The sequence below is a fragment of the Pyrgilauda ruficollis genome, unplaced genomic scaffold (genome assembly GCF_017590135.1).
Source record: "Pyrgilauda ruficollis isolate IOZ18807 unplaced genomic scaffold, ASM1759013v1 scaffold60, whole genome shotgun sequence".
In the NCBI taxonomy this organism is placed as follows: Eukaryota; Metazoa; Chordata; class Aves; order Passeriformes; family Passeridae; genus Pyrgilauda; species Pyrgilauda ruficollis.
This window is the reverse complement of record NW_024527711.1, coordinates 4,770,394-4,786,644: the sequence shown is the minus strand read 5'-3', so window position 1 is coordinate 4,786,644 and position 16,251 is coordinate 4,770,394. Positions and strand designations below refer to the sequence as shown.

Genomic DNA, 16,251 nt, shown 5'->3' with positions numbered 1-16,251 from the left:
TGCAGCTGATGGCAGTGAAAGCAACTGCCAATGCCAACCATGTGTCACTTATGTGTCAATGTTCTCTTGCAATTTGAAAAATAATGGGGCTTCCTACAGGAGCAATAGAAATCTTTATTTTCTAAACCCATACAGGCTATACTTTTGGCATTAAAATATCATCTTATTCCCTGCAGACACTGCTTTGGAAACCCTGTGGACATGCAGGACATGCTGAGAAATTATGCAGGAGTTTAGAAGAAAAGCTACATTTCTAAGGTGTCCTCTGCACCGAAAGGCACCACCACACTCAACTCCACCCTACTCCTGGAAGCCACTTTAGAACTGCTAGGGAGGAGCTCCTGTGACCATTTTTCAGTGTGAAAGCTCCCTTGTTTCACAGCCTGAGCTGACTTGGTTTGCTTTGTCTGAAACACAATGGGAATGATAACGAGTACTTCTCTTGGCTTGCAGAGAGGGAGGGAAAGAACAGAGAAGTGAGAGATGCTGCAGGCAGGTCTTTGAGAAGGACTTGTTTCCCACTACGCTCTCCTTCTTCATTTCCCAAATATTCTTTTTCCCTTTATCTTTCCTATGAGGTGAAGTGGACAGAGCCTCAGGGAAATCACTAGAGTTAAACTGAGATCACACAAATGTGAAGGAGAGGAGAAAGCAAACATCCATTGCTGAACCAGGGACAGCATGTGAAGTTTATGCTACAGGGTCAGGGAAAACAGTCTTTGAAGTTAATCTGTGCTTAATATTTACTGGCAAACATGCTGCCAAACTATTTAAGGCGAGATTACCTTCAGATTGATTCAAGATCATGTCAGAACAAAGCAGCAAGTGTGGATTTTCCACTGACTTCTATAACCATGGTCTTCTCTTGCCCAAAGGTACCCATCTCAACCGGCAGGGTGAGTGCCAGAGGGTCACACACAGCTCAGCTTCTGCTGTGGATGCACCTGAGCACTGACTGTTGGGCAGTGGGCAGAATCACAGAATCATAAGAGTTGGAAAAGACCTCTAAGATCATCGAGTGCAACCACTAACCCAGTACTTCCAGGTCCACCACTAAACCCTGTCCCTAAGCACCACATCTACAAGATTACAAGAACCTTCCCCAGACACTGGTAGGCTTATTTTTGTCTTGGCCCATGCATGGACTGTTGTTGCTTTACGGATTCAAAGGGCACAAGTGACGTGTTAGAAAGCTGGGGAAAAGAGACCAGGATCCACCTGCAATGTGCCTTGTCTGGATTCCAGCTGCTCCAACAGAAATGGAGAGGCACTGATTACAACCTCAGCTATTCAGAACATGTGTGATTATTTATGCAAGAAGACTGATGAAAGGCAAACTTTAAGGGGCAGATTTCTCAAAAATCAGAGTTTTGCTATGTAAAACAAACCCCAGGCTGATGGCACCATAAGCAGAAGCCGGCGTGGGACAGGCTGTCTGCCTGTCTGTCTGGGCATTGTTATTGTATCCATCACCCATGCGTGCCAGGACCAGATTTCCGAAAGGAGTTAAACATGTGGCTTTTGCAGAGATCAATGGGGATTAGGCACTGAGGTGCTTTGAAATCCTGATAGGTAGGCTGTGGAGTGTTTGGAGAGCTAGCTGCTGGTCCCTCAGGTCTCCAGAGACTCTGGAGTATTTAGCTGCAGCAACTGAACTTCCGGAGATGGCTTTGGTCCTGTGTCCAGGTTGTTGAAGGATAGTGAATATCCCAACTCCACCATGCAGGGAAGCCCCCTCTGCCATTATTTTACTAAATAATGTTGTATGAATCATACAATCTGGAGAGGGAGTTTTCACAAAATCATAGGACAGGGAAGAACAGCCTTAAGCTGAAGGAGTACAGGTTCAGATTGGGTATTCGGAAGAAATTTTTTAGACTTAAGGGTGGTGAGACACTGGCACAAGTTGCGCAGAGAAACTGTGGATGCCTCATCCCTGGAAGTGTTCAAGACAACATTGAATGGGGCTTGGAGCAACCTAGTCAAGTGAAAGGTTCCCTATCCATGTCAGTGGGGTTGGAACTAGATGATCTTAAAGGTCCAAACAATTTTGGGATTCTATGACTCTTTATTAAACCCATGAAATTTTTCTGTGCTGCTTCCTGTGAGGCAAACCCTTAGAGAAGCCTACTACAGAGCTGAGCTGTAATTTGGCCTTTCAGAGCTCACAGTAAGGTGAGGGTTTATTTAATCTTTAAACTCAATGATCCTAAAATCAACCATGGTCCCTGAATGTAGTTTGGGCCAGAACAGAAGAAACTTGAATTCCTGCAATGTCTCTAACTAGGGATGAATTAGGAACATTCTGGAGAACCGATCATGGGAGTCTGGCACTGATGGTGTTGTCATGATGTGTTTTGCTCCTTCCAGAAAATGACTAAACCCTTCTGCTGGGTTTCATGATTCCTGCAGTTAGATAATCAATTTTCTGCTCTACTCTCCTGCACTAAGTTTGCTGAATTGGGATGATGAATGTAAGCTTCGGCATCAATTTCCTAGTTGGGAATTAACTGGGGTTACTCTAATGAAATCTCGGAATGTGAGCAGTCAAGACAGTACATTCAGTGACACAACTCTTTGTAGAAGCAAACAAAATTAATCCACCGGGATCAGAATACCTTGAACACCATAAGGAAGAGCCTCCTATGACCTACAAAACAAAAGGATGTCTTACTCTCACACATGCTCAGCAGGAAATGGAAGAAGTGTCCCCTACTGGTATGGTCCATTTCTACCGTGTTACCTGCACACACAGCAATGCTGGTAAAGCATCACTTCAGCAATGGGGTTTTATGCTTGTCAGTGCTAAAGCAAACCGGGCCATGACACAGACATATATGGAATTACCATCAACAGAACAATTTGCCATGCAGGGAAATTACACAAGGACAAGGGGAATGCTTTCCACATACTTAATGTAATTCCAAGTCAATGTCCTTTCATTTGTGCCAACATAACTAGCTTATTACTCCTGCTAAAACCATTCAATTTTCCTGGGTATTCACAGCTTTGACAGATCTCCTTTACATTCTACACATTTATCAGTGAAATATTCTGTAGGAAATAGTGTTTACAGCTTCAGAGGCAGGAGACTATGTACAAATTTGTTTTTAAATCACCATGCAAGGAGATGAGGATGGGGGAAAGTGAAAAGAAACAGAGCTGCTCCAGCACTTTAAGTGTCCAAGAATGATTCCGAAACCAAGGCAGAACTGCAACAGGAAGGTAGCAGCACATGAAATGAGAGTGTGCACCAGTAAAATCTCAATGCTGACTGCATTGCAGTACTGGCCTTCCCCATGACAACATTTATACTTAGAGTGAGGAATACTACAAATAAATTTAATTACCATGAAAGATAAAAGCTTGTTGTTCGAAAACAGTCCAGGCATATCAGCTGTGTGGAGAATTATCATATACTGAACTAATGGCATTTTGGTTTTACAGCAGAACTAATAAAATGGCACTAAGGGGATGAATCAGGCTTTTTTTTTTTTTTTTTCCCTGCATAAATAAATTCCATATAAAACTGTCCCCTGGATTTGGAGCTTTTTGCTGAGTTTTTTTTTTAAACTCTTTAATGAATCTGTGCTGCTTTCCAAATCATACTGCTTGAATAAAAGTCTATAAAATAATATTATGGAAACAGGATTTCAATTAACACAGGACTGTTCTCTTTTCATTTAAGAAACATGGGTTTTTCAATCCCTTTTTCAGGAAAAGAAATGAAAGCTGCTAGGGACATCAACAAGAAAGCAGAATGCAACATCTAATAAGACAGAGGAAGTTTTAAAAGCTAGATATTTTTCATTAGGGGGATGCATGTGGAGACCATAATGTGATAGGGTGACATTAGCATAAATAAATGATAAATAGAATTGAGCCACAGATATGGTTTGTACCATTATCCTAATGCTGAAATTAAAATACTGAGATCAGGCTTAATTTCCTGTCTTTGCGTGTGCAAATGCACCTGGTCTTCAAGCAAGGGAAGTGATGTCTCATTTAACTAAGCTGCTAATCCACACAATAACTATGCTGATATTTGCCCAGGTATTGCTAGTGGTTAGTCTTGATGAAGTGTGATTTTTAGTTATCATGACACAATGATAACATTGAGGTAAATTTTCTTGTTTTTAAAAGAAGCTGATTAAAATAAAATTACTAAAGGAGAATTTTCATTCTGGAACAATTATTTTAAAGTCAACTGATTTTTTTCAGGTCCACACAGGCATTATTGAGAATAGAACTGGATTCACTAATTTAGTTTTCTATTAATATAGAATAAAAGGCATCTGGGGAGTTTAGGGTTACTGATTTAATAGCATGACTACGGAAAGGGAACTGAAGAGGCTGAATGCTTGACAATCAGAAAGAAGGAAGAGGGGAAAATGCATTTAGTAGTTAAGTGAGAGAAGGAAAAAGGTGAAGCCAAGGCAGTTCATTAATGACGCTGCAAATTGCTTAATATGAGAACTGAAGCTCTTTGCATGATTTAAGCATATTGTTGGCTTCTTATTAATAATAGCATCCATAATAAGAGACATGACAGAAAGAGCTCACAAGTAGTGCCAGTGCATGAGGAATACAGAAGCAAAGTGAGAGGGAAGTGAAATGGTTAGAAAGGTAGCAGAATAGACAAGGGATAAGCAAGACAGAGTTAAATACCAGTCAGAAATAATCTGTCTGCAGTTTCCTCTTTTATACTGACAAGCAAAGTGACAGTGCAAATAATGCAGCAAATAAAAGGAAAGAAAACTTAAAATCAGATGCATGTCTCTAAAAATGCTGTCACCATAGTACAGAGGAGTCTTGGAGGCCACAGAAAGACCTCTCAAGAGAGGTGAAGTGGGATGTTTTCAAAAAAAGCTTCTAGCTGACATTTGAAGGCTTGTCGAACACCACATAGGTGTACTTCATGTCTGATAATAAAAAATATATATAGCCATGTCACCAACAAATGAAAGGACATATTGTCTTGTTCCCACATGAAAATGTATGATGTCAGAATTTGAAATCCAAGAACAAAGGTGCTCATGCTACACTAGATCACACATATTCAATTAAGCATGCGCCTTTTCTCCTCCCTGATCATCAATTATTCTCTTAAAAGGAGTCGGGTTTTCTTTCTCCCTACCAATAGTGCAGTGCTCTCCATTCCAGCCCGGGCTGCATTCACACTTGCCATCCCGGCAGGTCCCGTGCTCATTGCAGCGTGGGTGACACGCTCGCTGATCACAGGCTGTGCCCATCCAGCCCTCCTCGCAGCGGCAGGTGCCTCCAACACAAATGCCGTGTCCTCCGCAGTCCGCTGCACAAATCTCTGTGGGAGAGGAGACAACAGACAGGAGGGGATATGGGTGGAGAGAGAGAAGGGAGAGGGGGAAAATCCAGACTGTTATTGTCAAGAAAAGCAGACACACTTCACTACCTCGCCTTACGGGGCAATGAAAGGAATTCCTAGAGCTCATAACACTAATCCTTCCTGACAATAAGAATCTAATAAGTATATTACAAAAAAGAGATGGACATGGATTGCAAGGGTCTGCTGTGATTGATCCTCCTATTTGCTTTCTAATTCTCTTGCACTCCTCAAGCTTTTATGATGCTCAAATCCAAAGGGGAAGGCTCTTCCAATAAGCAGAACGGAAGTCACATTTAATTAAAATCTGGTTAAGTGTAGAAACAATGTGCTGATAAACTACTGATGCTAAAGTTACATGCTGGCAAAGCATGATTATGACTTTTAAGCCACGGTTTTGGGGATGGGAGTCATTAAAATCCTTATTCTCTGTTTAAATTAATGAAAGAATATTTCTATTTCTACCAAATCTGCACATCCTTTATGTCCCTAGTCTCCTACTACCCATTAAAAATCCCCTCTCAGACATTCACAGGTACAACTGTATCTTTCGCGAGTCACATGCACTGGAGCTGACAGGATGGTGCTTCTTCCCAAGTCTTACCAAAGTTAATGGAAGCACGGTCACAGCCAGATATTTTGGTACTTACCGGCAAAAAGCAAAGAGCTAAAGGACCTTGCCTTTTCAGGGATGATGGCCTTCCCAAACCTCCCTGAGCCCCAGCAGGCCTGAGGACATAGGCATAATATTTTTATCCAGCACTAGACTTTTGTCTAAAACCTGGCATAGCCTTGGCATGAATTTGGGAAACATGTTTTTATCTACACTGTACTTGTCTGGAAAAACAGAGACTTGGTGGAGAAGAGATACCCATGAATCAGGTGTTAAAGTGCCTGTTACCACCACTACTATACAGGATTGATTTCAAGGAAAAAAACCAAAGCCCAAATACTGATGCAGTGTAGCACTGCAGATGAAATGAAATGAATCTATTTCTTCTCCAGACTCATTACTTGGCTGCTACTTTCCATCTCTCATAAGCCCTCACTATACTCTCCCTTCCTCAACTGAAGGAGAGGCAATTCACAGTATTTCAGCCTATGAGGTCTTCTCTCTGACTTCTGCCTGGCACTTCTAAATTCCCAAATGTTTTGACCTCAAGCCTTCGGCTTCACTGAGCCATTTTATAGATTTTACAAGGTAAGGACACAGTTCCTTTTGGGGACATGGAGAACTGAGCAGAAGAAATGCTGAGCAGAGCTGGGCTGGAAGCACAGAAAGGGGTACCAGGGTACTCTGCAGTGCACATTTTTTCTCTGTGTCACTGGCTGCGTATAAAATATTCAAAACTACTCAGCCTGCATTAACATCACACCTGACTGAAATTCAGCTGTACTTAAGTTGCTTTTAGTCTTTTGCTAAAGAGTACTCCATTTATAGGACACTAGGGCTGTTCAACAACTTTTGATATGCTCCTGATATAGGGCTGGAACACCCACTTCAGCTCCAGGAGGAAAGATCCTCACAGCTCCACCACAGCAGAGAGCTGTGAGGTCTTCAGCCCCTTATGAGGAAAAGGATCAGAGTGTTCCTTGGAGAACGGTAATTTATGATAAGAACAACAGTGATGCCTGGCATGTCTAGAAACACCTCATTTTTCAAATGTGGCATGAGAACAACATTTAGCTCTTGCTTCCCAAAAAGCTCAGGGTGGCAGAACAGCTTCCAGTAAAACTCCTTTTACTGCAGCATCGCAGATGTCTCCAAACCCCTTCAAACATTTACTCCTATATGCTTAAATCTCTTAGTGAAAGAGAACTCTGGAGTTCAATTGGGCTAAAGGCACTCAGGAACTTGTCTGCATCATTTAGAATAAAACTTGCCAAAGTATTTGGGTATCTTGGCTACTTAAACAGAGCATGTGCACACACCACTTGCTGTTGAGATGTAACAGAATCCAATGTAGGATTTAATGGAAGCAAATAGAAATTACCCTATCAAACAATAAAGGCATGGCTGAGGAAGGGCTCGAGTTGCTGTCAGAAGTTTTTACTTTGCATCTGGCATCGAGAGACAGATTTTCACAGCTCCTAGCTGCGAGGGAAGTAATATCATACTACAGTACCCGATAAGAGCATAAGGGATGGGGAATTATTGAAACCCATCCTTGCTGAAGGGCTGGAGTCCAGACACGTGTTTCTACTTTTTTCCCCAACTGCCAGACAGCATCGCAATGGAGCGTGGGCTGGTCAGGGTGGTAATGAACACACATAACCTGCAAGTTGGTTAATATAGCAGTAAAGATGGACTAAAAAAAAAAAGTAAATTTGGTTCGCCTTGGTTGACCTGATAAACAAAGTCCAGGGGAGGATAAAGGAAACAGCAGATTAAAAATCAAAAGCTAGATTTGTGCTGCTAAAATTTCAGCAAGCTGACAAGAAATACCTTGAGAAAGTATCAAGTCTGAGAGTACTGGTATTTAAACCTGAACTCCAAAAATTATTATTGTAGCCTCTGGTGCTTTCCAGCACGCTTTTACCATAGGGCTACTCAGACTGCAATCTCTTCTCAGGTTATTAGTTTACATTCTTTATTCATAAGCATTGAACTTGGATCTCAGAATATCAAATAAGATGTAATTTTTCTTGCTCCCAGTTTACCAAGCGATCCAGAGGATGCCAGCTTGGTCACTTCACACCTTCATTATATCCTGTTCTTCCTCTTTGTAAAAAATTCTTCCTTATATCTAGTCTAAATCTACCCTTTTTTAGTTTAAAACAATTATTCCTCTTCTTATCACTAAAGGCTCTATTAAAATATCTCTCCCTATCGTTCTTGTAAGTCCCTTTTAAGTAGTAAGAAGGCCATGATAAAGTCTGCCCAGAGCTTTCTGGCCCCCATGCTGAACAACCCCAACTATCTCAGTCTGTCCCCATAGCAGAGGTTCCTCAGACCTCTGATTATCTTTGTGGCTTCCTCTAGACTTGCTCAAACGGGTCCATATCCTTTTTGTGTTGGAGACTCCCACAACTGGGTCCCAGAGCTGAATACAGCACTCCAGTGGGGTCTCACAAGAGTGGAGGGGCAGAATCCCCTCCCTTGCCTTGCTGGCCACACTGCTTTGGATGCAGCCCAGGGCACTACTGACTTTCCTGGGCTGTGAGAGCATCATGTCCAGCTCTTTGTCCATCCCAAAGTCCTTCTCCTCAGGGCTGCTCTCAATCCTTTATCCCAAACCTGTACTGATACCCAGGGTTTCCCTGACTCAGATGCAGCACCTTTCAGATAAAGTAATCAAAGCATAAAGAAGGAAAGTGATGGATCCACAGGTAAATGTGAACTCTGAGAGAGGCACATGAATGTCTTGATGTCCCAATATGCACTCTTGTGTCCTACAGCTAAGATGGAAATGTCAGATGTCTACAGATTGGTGGTAGAGGAAAAAAACCCAGAGATAATAGTAACAGTGACAGTCAGAAGCCTTCCTGGAGTTATTTAAAGGTGTCAAACAAGGATAATGGAGTGCATTCAAAAATGGTGAAGAGAGAAAAAAAATCATGTTCTGAAAAGCAGAGTCTCTGTGCAGTCATTCCTATGAAAAAGAATGGAAAACCCCCTGGGACATTTACATATTGACTGAAATATTTCTCAGGCAACATGCTGCCAAGGAACAGTCTTGCACACATGGGATATGGGGATATGCACTGCATGTTATAAACAAACAGATCTGAGGCTAAGCTAGAAAGGGAATGCTGAGAACCTTTTGGGTTTCATCCCCACCTAGCTGAGACCCCAGCAAACCACCACACAGAAGTGTGCAGGTTCCAGGTTATGAATGTGTACTTCGTATATAACAGATATATGAGGTGGTTTGGACTCCCAGGCCCCAAGGGCTGTAATGCAGACTCTCAGCTGTGAAGAACACTTGTGAAACAATCTACTTAGGACAGTCTCCCTAAAATGTAGTTTAATTATTTCTGATAGGGAACCAGGAGCCAGGAACTCCCAAAACTGTATCTTGCACTTAGTGCCAGTTTAAAGATAGATGGGTACCCTACAATTTAAATAGCCTTGCAACACACAACCTGCTACATGCCCTGGTCCTTTACAACACAACCTTCTTAAGTGCTCACAGGTTTCTAATGAATGATTAAATAGTCAGAATAGCTTTTACTTTTCTTTTGACATGCTAAGAAATGATCAAAATGGATTTCAAATTAAGCTTCCACTTAAATACATGTCTTTTTGGACAGAAAAAGACAGCTAAGGCTGTTTTACAGAAAAAGGGCAGGTGAATAGTTTCTTTGTCATTCAGTCCCAGGGACAGAATTTGTCACCTTTGTTCTTATTACAAACTGCATTTTTTGGTACATTAAATTCTGTTGTTAAAATTAGAGGACATGATTAGCTACCATCTGAGCTGCAGGAACAAATGAGAAGGAAAGCTTTTAATTCTCCTGTTACAGTATTCTCAGACTGGCCAGCTGCACTATATTGATCCTGCCTATTTAAGCTTAGTTAGAACACTCTGCCTGTGCATAAAAGACCCGCCTGTTAAATATTTTCACACCAGCTGTTTCCAAAAGGTGACCAAATATTTCCTTTCATCTTTAATCTCATCCAGTGTTTGTATGAACAGCTTAGCCACTCCTTATCCTTTCCTAGAGGTGCACTGGTTTGCCTCATTTCACAGTGTAGCTCTCAAAGCTGCTTGTAGTTCCTTGAAAAGAGGGGATCCTCTGAGTAAATCTGGTGCCCAATTCTAAGAGCAAATATGAGGCTTAATGTCCTCAAAAAGTACAATCAAGCGAAGCACCTCTGTGAGAAACACCTATATAGGGAGTATTACCCTATATTTTGCTTCCTTATGTTTGTACTTACCAGAGGGCACTGATGGATAGTAACTGATTAATGGATGCAGACTTTTTTCTAAGGAATCAAGTTTGTGTCAACGTTCCCATCTGGGGTTTTGTCATGTTATTGTCTTGGAGTGATGTCTTGCATTGCTTGAATCTCACCTCACATTATGTCAGCCCTACCTGAAGAATTGAATTGAGCCTAATTGCCCTCGGTGGGTCAAGAAGGAAAGAGAGATAGTTCCAGAGGATGAGTCACTTGAAACCTCTTTCATGGAGTATTTCTGGAGCAGACAGTGCTCAAGGCATTGTTGAGCTTAGGGTGATTGACCCAGAGATCTCGGGTTATCAGAAACATTACTCTCAGGAAAGGATAATGCCATTCCAATACGATTCTGCTTATTTTTCATGCAAATAATTAAAAAAGAAATGGCTCATCTTCAGTTCCAGGACTTGCTCTGTTTCGTCACTGCTCATCCCCACCAGGAACCAGCCCATTACTGGGGCTCAGAGCAACCTGGTCTAGTGGAAGGTGCCTCTGCCCACGGCAGGGGGATGGGAACTGACCTTTCAAGACCCTTCCAACCCAAACCATTTTGTGATTCTGTGAGCCCAGACTCAACTGCCTGCTGGCTAGTTTTTAGACAAATAGGTTTTTTGTTGGTTTTTTTTCCTTCTCATTATCTCCTTTTAACTGGGACTTCCTTCTGGTCTGTTAAAACTGCCTCAGAATTCCTCAAGGCTCTCTTAAAAATCCTAATCCATCTTGAATCCTACCCAAAATCATGACAGTGGCTGCTGACGTGCTTTAACTTCTCCACAGTGTGTTGATGAAAACTGTAATGTAATTTTACTCTGTCTCCATCAGCATGTCTCTCTCTGCTGTTGTTCACTTAAAGTTTAAGAATCTCAACTATCTGAGGCTAAGATTATCCTTTTTGTTCTGCATTTGCACTGTGCCAGGTATAATGAGGTCACAGTCCATTAACAGCACTTCAGAAGTTAGAATACTAAAGCAATTACTCATACAAATAAAAAACTTGTACCTGCTTCTTTCTCTCTCTCTTTTTTTTTTTTTTTTGCATATCCTGCAAAAAACTGGCATCAATCTATCCCCTTAAGAACAAAAAGTCTGCTATGATGTCTTTGATATTTCAGAAGAAAGTGGGGAAAGAAACCCATCAAACACTAACCCAACAATGCAGTGCTTTACTCATGGCCCTTTTTAATTGATGGAACAGACACAGGACCCTCCAACACAGGAAATGGCATCATTCAGAATTTCATACTATCTTCACATTACATTAAAGATTTGAATTGGGGAAGGATAATGATGTTAATTTGTGCTTCATTTCTAGCAAATCCATTTTTACATGTTTACCCCTGTCCCCCCCACATATCCTCAAACTGGCTTGACAACAGTTTAAAGCTTTCCAGCTTAGAGAAGAGCAATGCAGATGAAAATTTTTCTTTAGGATTCATGTGATGCAGAATCAGAGATTTAGCTGCTTCTGACCTGTCTGCTAAATCCTTTAATAAATATGGATTTAGTGCTAAAATATAAGATCAGGTGAAATTGCTCAGAGCTTCCTGAAAACTGGGTCAGTTCCACTGACCTTCAATATATTAATAGAAAATTTAATAATTAAAAATCTGCCATAACTAGGATTTTCCCATTTCAAGCTGGCTCATTTGAGGTAATTTCCAGCCTCAGACAGATTTTTTTTCCAGAAAAGCACAGGAGAGAGGCATTGCATGGAGCTAAAAAGCTGAGTTTGGTGAGGAGCTAAGCCTTGTTTTCACAACCTGCTTTAGAAGGCAATTTATGGGGAATATCTGGAAAAAGCAAGAAATATATAGATGAAAAAACCAGAAGGCGTGTGATCAGCATGATTTAGACAGCAGTGAAGTGCTAAAGACATTCTTCATAACAAAACACATTTTGCAGTGTTATGAAACTCTCATTCCTGTGATTCGATAACTCTGTAGTGACATGAACTCCTGTGCTGTTACTGAAGAAGACATAAAGCACATCAGCTTTTAAAATCATTCTTTTTACAAATGTATAAGGAAAGCATCAAACTAAAGAGCAAGAAAAAACCTGAAAGAAGAGGTCTGGATTTTATGTCACTGCCAGTAGCTGATCTGTATCATGAAATCCTCTGAAAACTATCCTGGCTTAGTAATGAACAGAGAATGATTGTGTAAGTTCTGTCCATGTCATTAATTGAGGAATGTATTTTTCCTTCAGAGATCATGTCCTGAAAGCAATGTATGCATAATTTAATGCCTTTAAACAAATAATCTGTTTATCTATTTTTAAAGCATACATCAAATATGTAAATATTACTAATGTAGAAATAATAATTATTATTTATGTTTATAAATATAAAACCTGTCCTTTTAGGAGGGCAATTAAACTTTTGGTACTTTGATTACTCTCTGCTCCACTCAAGGGCCTCAATGTGTTTTACACAGCTCAGTAAACTGAATGTAACTAAAAGGTAACAGCTATTTTCTTTCCATGGATGAGGAAATCATGATTAAACGATGCTCTCCAGAGACTGAAAATGTCCATCAGCTTTGCTAACACCCCTCATCAGGAAGAACACTGACCTTCAGAAATGGCTTTGAAATGTGACTTGGACACCTGAATTTTCACCTCCTGAACACAAAACCCTGAGGAGCATCCTGGAATGCCTGCATTGGGGAATGCATATCCTGCATTACAGAGGGACCCTAATCAGGACACCTGAATTGGCCTGAATGCTGATTCTTGTCAGCTCTGCAGGAGGACTGAGTACAGGTCTTCAATACACGTGCAGGAGGGATAACTCAGCAACTCTGCACTTGCAGGAAAAGTGGGTACACACAAAGGAGGTATAAAACACAGAACAGGAGAGAGACTTTTCACTCCAAGTGGTTGAGCTGTATCTAGGAGAAGGGCTGGTAAAAATCCCTAATAAGAAAAAGGACCCATCTCTGGCTCTCGCCCTCAACTAGACACAAAAGTTTAACCCCACTTTGGCTTTTCTCCCCCCAGTTTTCTCCTGGTATTTAATTCTTTGTTGGCATAAACAACTTTGTGTTTAAATGAAAAGCTTCTGCAAATTCCCTTCTAGGCCTCATTTCTCTCTGGAGATCTAAATCAGGAATCAGGGTGCCTCTGAGACTCCTCATTTGGAGATGAATAAATAGTCCACAGAATAGCTCCTCACCTGAGGACGTGCTGAGCAGATCCAGGAGATGTGTCCGTAACTCCCCTGGAACCCACCCTCCATTTCCAAAATGAGTAATGAAGGGGTTTGGTATAGTAATATACTTAAACTGATGTATGTGTGTCCTCCAAGACTGAGCCTCTAACCCTGTAACCATACAGGATTGAGCACAATGGGATTCTTGGGAATTGTTGCCAGAAACAGTAACAGTGAGAACGGGAGCACAACAGACACAATTAGCTGCACAATGTATACTGGTACAGCTGGGATATCTTTTAAAAAAGTATCTCATTTTGAAGTGCAATTTCAGCTTGCTTCATATTTGCATAAAGGTCTTCCAGTTCCTGTCTGGAAAGTTGTAATTCCGTGCAATGAAATTCCATTAAACTGCTGTGGTGCTTTTTATCAGTTTCTACTTCCTACAGTATTTATACTCTATTTTCATCCTTGCCTTAAATGGTAAGGACTGACCATCACTTTCTGTCTGAAGCATCTCCTCTACGGCTGTGATTTGCTTTCATACTCGTGTCAACCTTCCATTTATTTATTATTATGAACTCTACTTCAAACTGTCTCTTATTGTAGAATAGCAGGACATTAAATGCCAGGTATTGTCAGGCTTCAGTCATGGAGCCGAGATTTGTTGAATAAAAATAAATATCCCAAAGCGCAGGATTGTATTTTTCTCTTTGATGCTTAATTGAATCTCTATGCTTTCTGGGATGTGTTAAAGCTTCCCAGAAAAGAAACAATTTCTAATACATTAAATGAAGTTCCTGAGAAGGATTCTTCTCTGGGCTAATTTTATTTTCCTCTCTGTCCACAAGGAAGAGATAATTTGACAGTAGAAAAATGTTTTGCTCATGCTTAAAAAGAATTTATTTATTTTCCAATTCTGTACATTTTGGTTTTTTTTCTAAAATAACTTCAACAGAAAAGTCAACAGTGTGTGCTGAAGTGATCACAAGCTAGATTTGCTTGGGATTCCCTTACTCAGAGCTCAGTCCCAATATGGATTCCTTTTTCTTCAGACAACATTTTGCCAAAGAACTTAGAAGTTTTATTGTTATTCATCTTCTTTGAAAGGAGACGCAGAACACGTATGAAACATGCAGAGCTGACATATCCAGAAGTTAGATGCCTGTCTATCCATACAAATGAGATTGAGCACTAGCTGTTCCAGAAGGTTTCTGTTTGCTATGCTGTCCATATGCCTCAACACTGATCTGGAAGGATCACCTTTACTGAAAATCATCAGAGTTCTCTCCAAAGAGCTTTCTAACTTTCATCTGCCAACGTCATTAGTAAGTGCCCATTAGTGTAAATTATGATGATAGTTTTTAGAGTATGAACACCTTGTAAACTGGAACGGGGCAGAGAGAATATACTAATTCCAGTGCATCCACTTCAGACAGCTTATTAAATCATGGATTTCTGGGCTTTAGTAGACACCAATCCACCACATGACAATCATTGGTCTTACATTGTCTTTTTCTTTGCTTAGTTTTTATGTTACTCTGTTTTACTGACTCACAGACTCTTTTCCTTATTATCTAACCTTGGACATTCCAATTGAGAATGATACATAGAATCATTTGGGTTGGTAGGGACATTAAACACCAGCTCGTTCTACCCTCCCCCACCCTGCCCCACCACAGGGAGGGACACCTTCCAACAGAACAGGCTGTTCAAAGCTCCATCCAACCTGGCCTTGGAACGCCTTCAGGGATGAGACACTCACAGCTTCTCTGGGCAACCTAATTCGATGTCTCAAATATTATTTGACAAAGCTGAAAACATCCAGTAAACTTTTGCTGGAACTCTGATTGTGATGAGCTCCAACTGGGTTGGAGTGTAAGGTCACAGTCACAGGAGGTATCTACCAACAAGAGCATGGAATTGACTGAATGCCAGTGGAGAAGCCATGACATGGGACCTACAACTATCCTTGCTGAGCCATGAGTGACTTTATCCAGCATAACCAAGGCAGATCATGGCAGAGACTGACTCTGTACAAGTATCGCCCTGCTGATATTGCAGCAGTATCCTGGTTAAAAGTAGGAATAGTCAGCAGCAGAGGTCTAGATTCAAAAATTAAGAGGCTCCTCCTTTCAAAGGAGAAGCAGCCAAAATTTGGTCATCTGAGACCTAGTGTTACAAATGATAAGTTCTCAGTGATACAAGCAGACATTATAATTGCTCAGCCATCCTCAAAACATGATATTTTAATAATACTCTGCTTTAAACATGGAATTTAGTATCTTGTGGTGTGAAATTTTTCAAACTAGTCACATTAACATGAGCCCCACTGAGTCCAGTATAACACTGCTGTTTTCAGTCAGAAAAGTCCACAACACAAAGCATAATTGATCCAAACAAAAAGAACTTTTGAGCTCATGGTGTGACTGCTGAGGTCACATTTGGAGATAGGGAAGAATGTTGAACTGAAACTGGCATGCTGGGAATTAGCCCTAATCACTGTAGGAAACAAACAGGAGATGGAATAGTCTTCCCACTGCCCTTTGTAGGGGTCCATAAATTTTCACTGATTACTGCTGATACAAGAGAGAAGCTTTGCTCATCATAGAATGCCCAAGGTCAATGAGAACCAGGGACTGCTTGTTACACAACTGGACACACTCTATTCTCAGCTTGAGACATGACCTAATCAGAGCAAATGCTTTGTGATCTAATGGTCAGAGACAGACTGATGATATCATTGCCTCCACTGGTTTTGGCCAAGTCTGAAATGACAGCTAGAACACAAGTTTTCAGTTCCTTCAATCTTCCCTTGTCATTGTGTCTGACCAAGAC

General features: G+C 40.9%; 1 protein-coding gene across 1 annotated transcript in view; it reads right to left on the bottom strand.

Annotated features, from left to right (window-relative positions):
• The window catches only part of TENM4 (teneurin transmembrane protein 4), a 589,520-nt gene that overhangs the window by 114,790 nt on the left and 458,479 nt on the right, over positions 1-16,251 (bottom strand). The window contains exon 15 of the mRNA XM_041483687.1: positions 5,138-5,323. Coding sequence (XP_041339621.1) covers positions 5,138-5,323 — 186 coding nt within the window. The remainder of the gene's footprint in view (positions 1-5,137; positions 5,324-16,251) is intronic.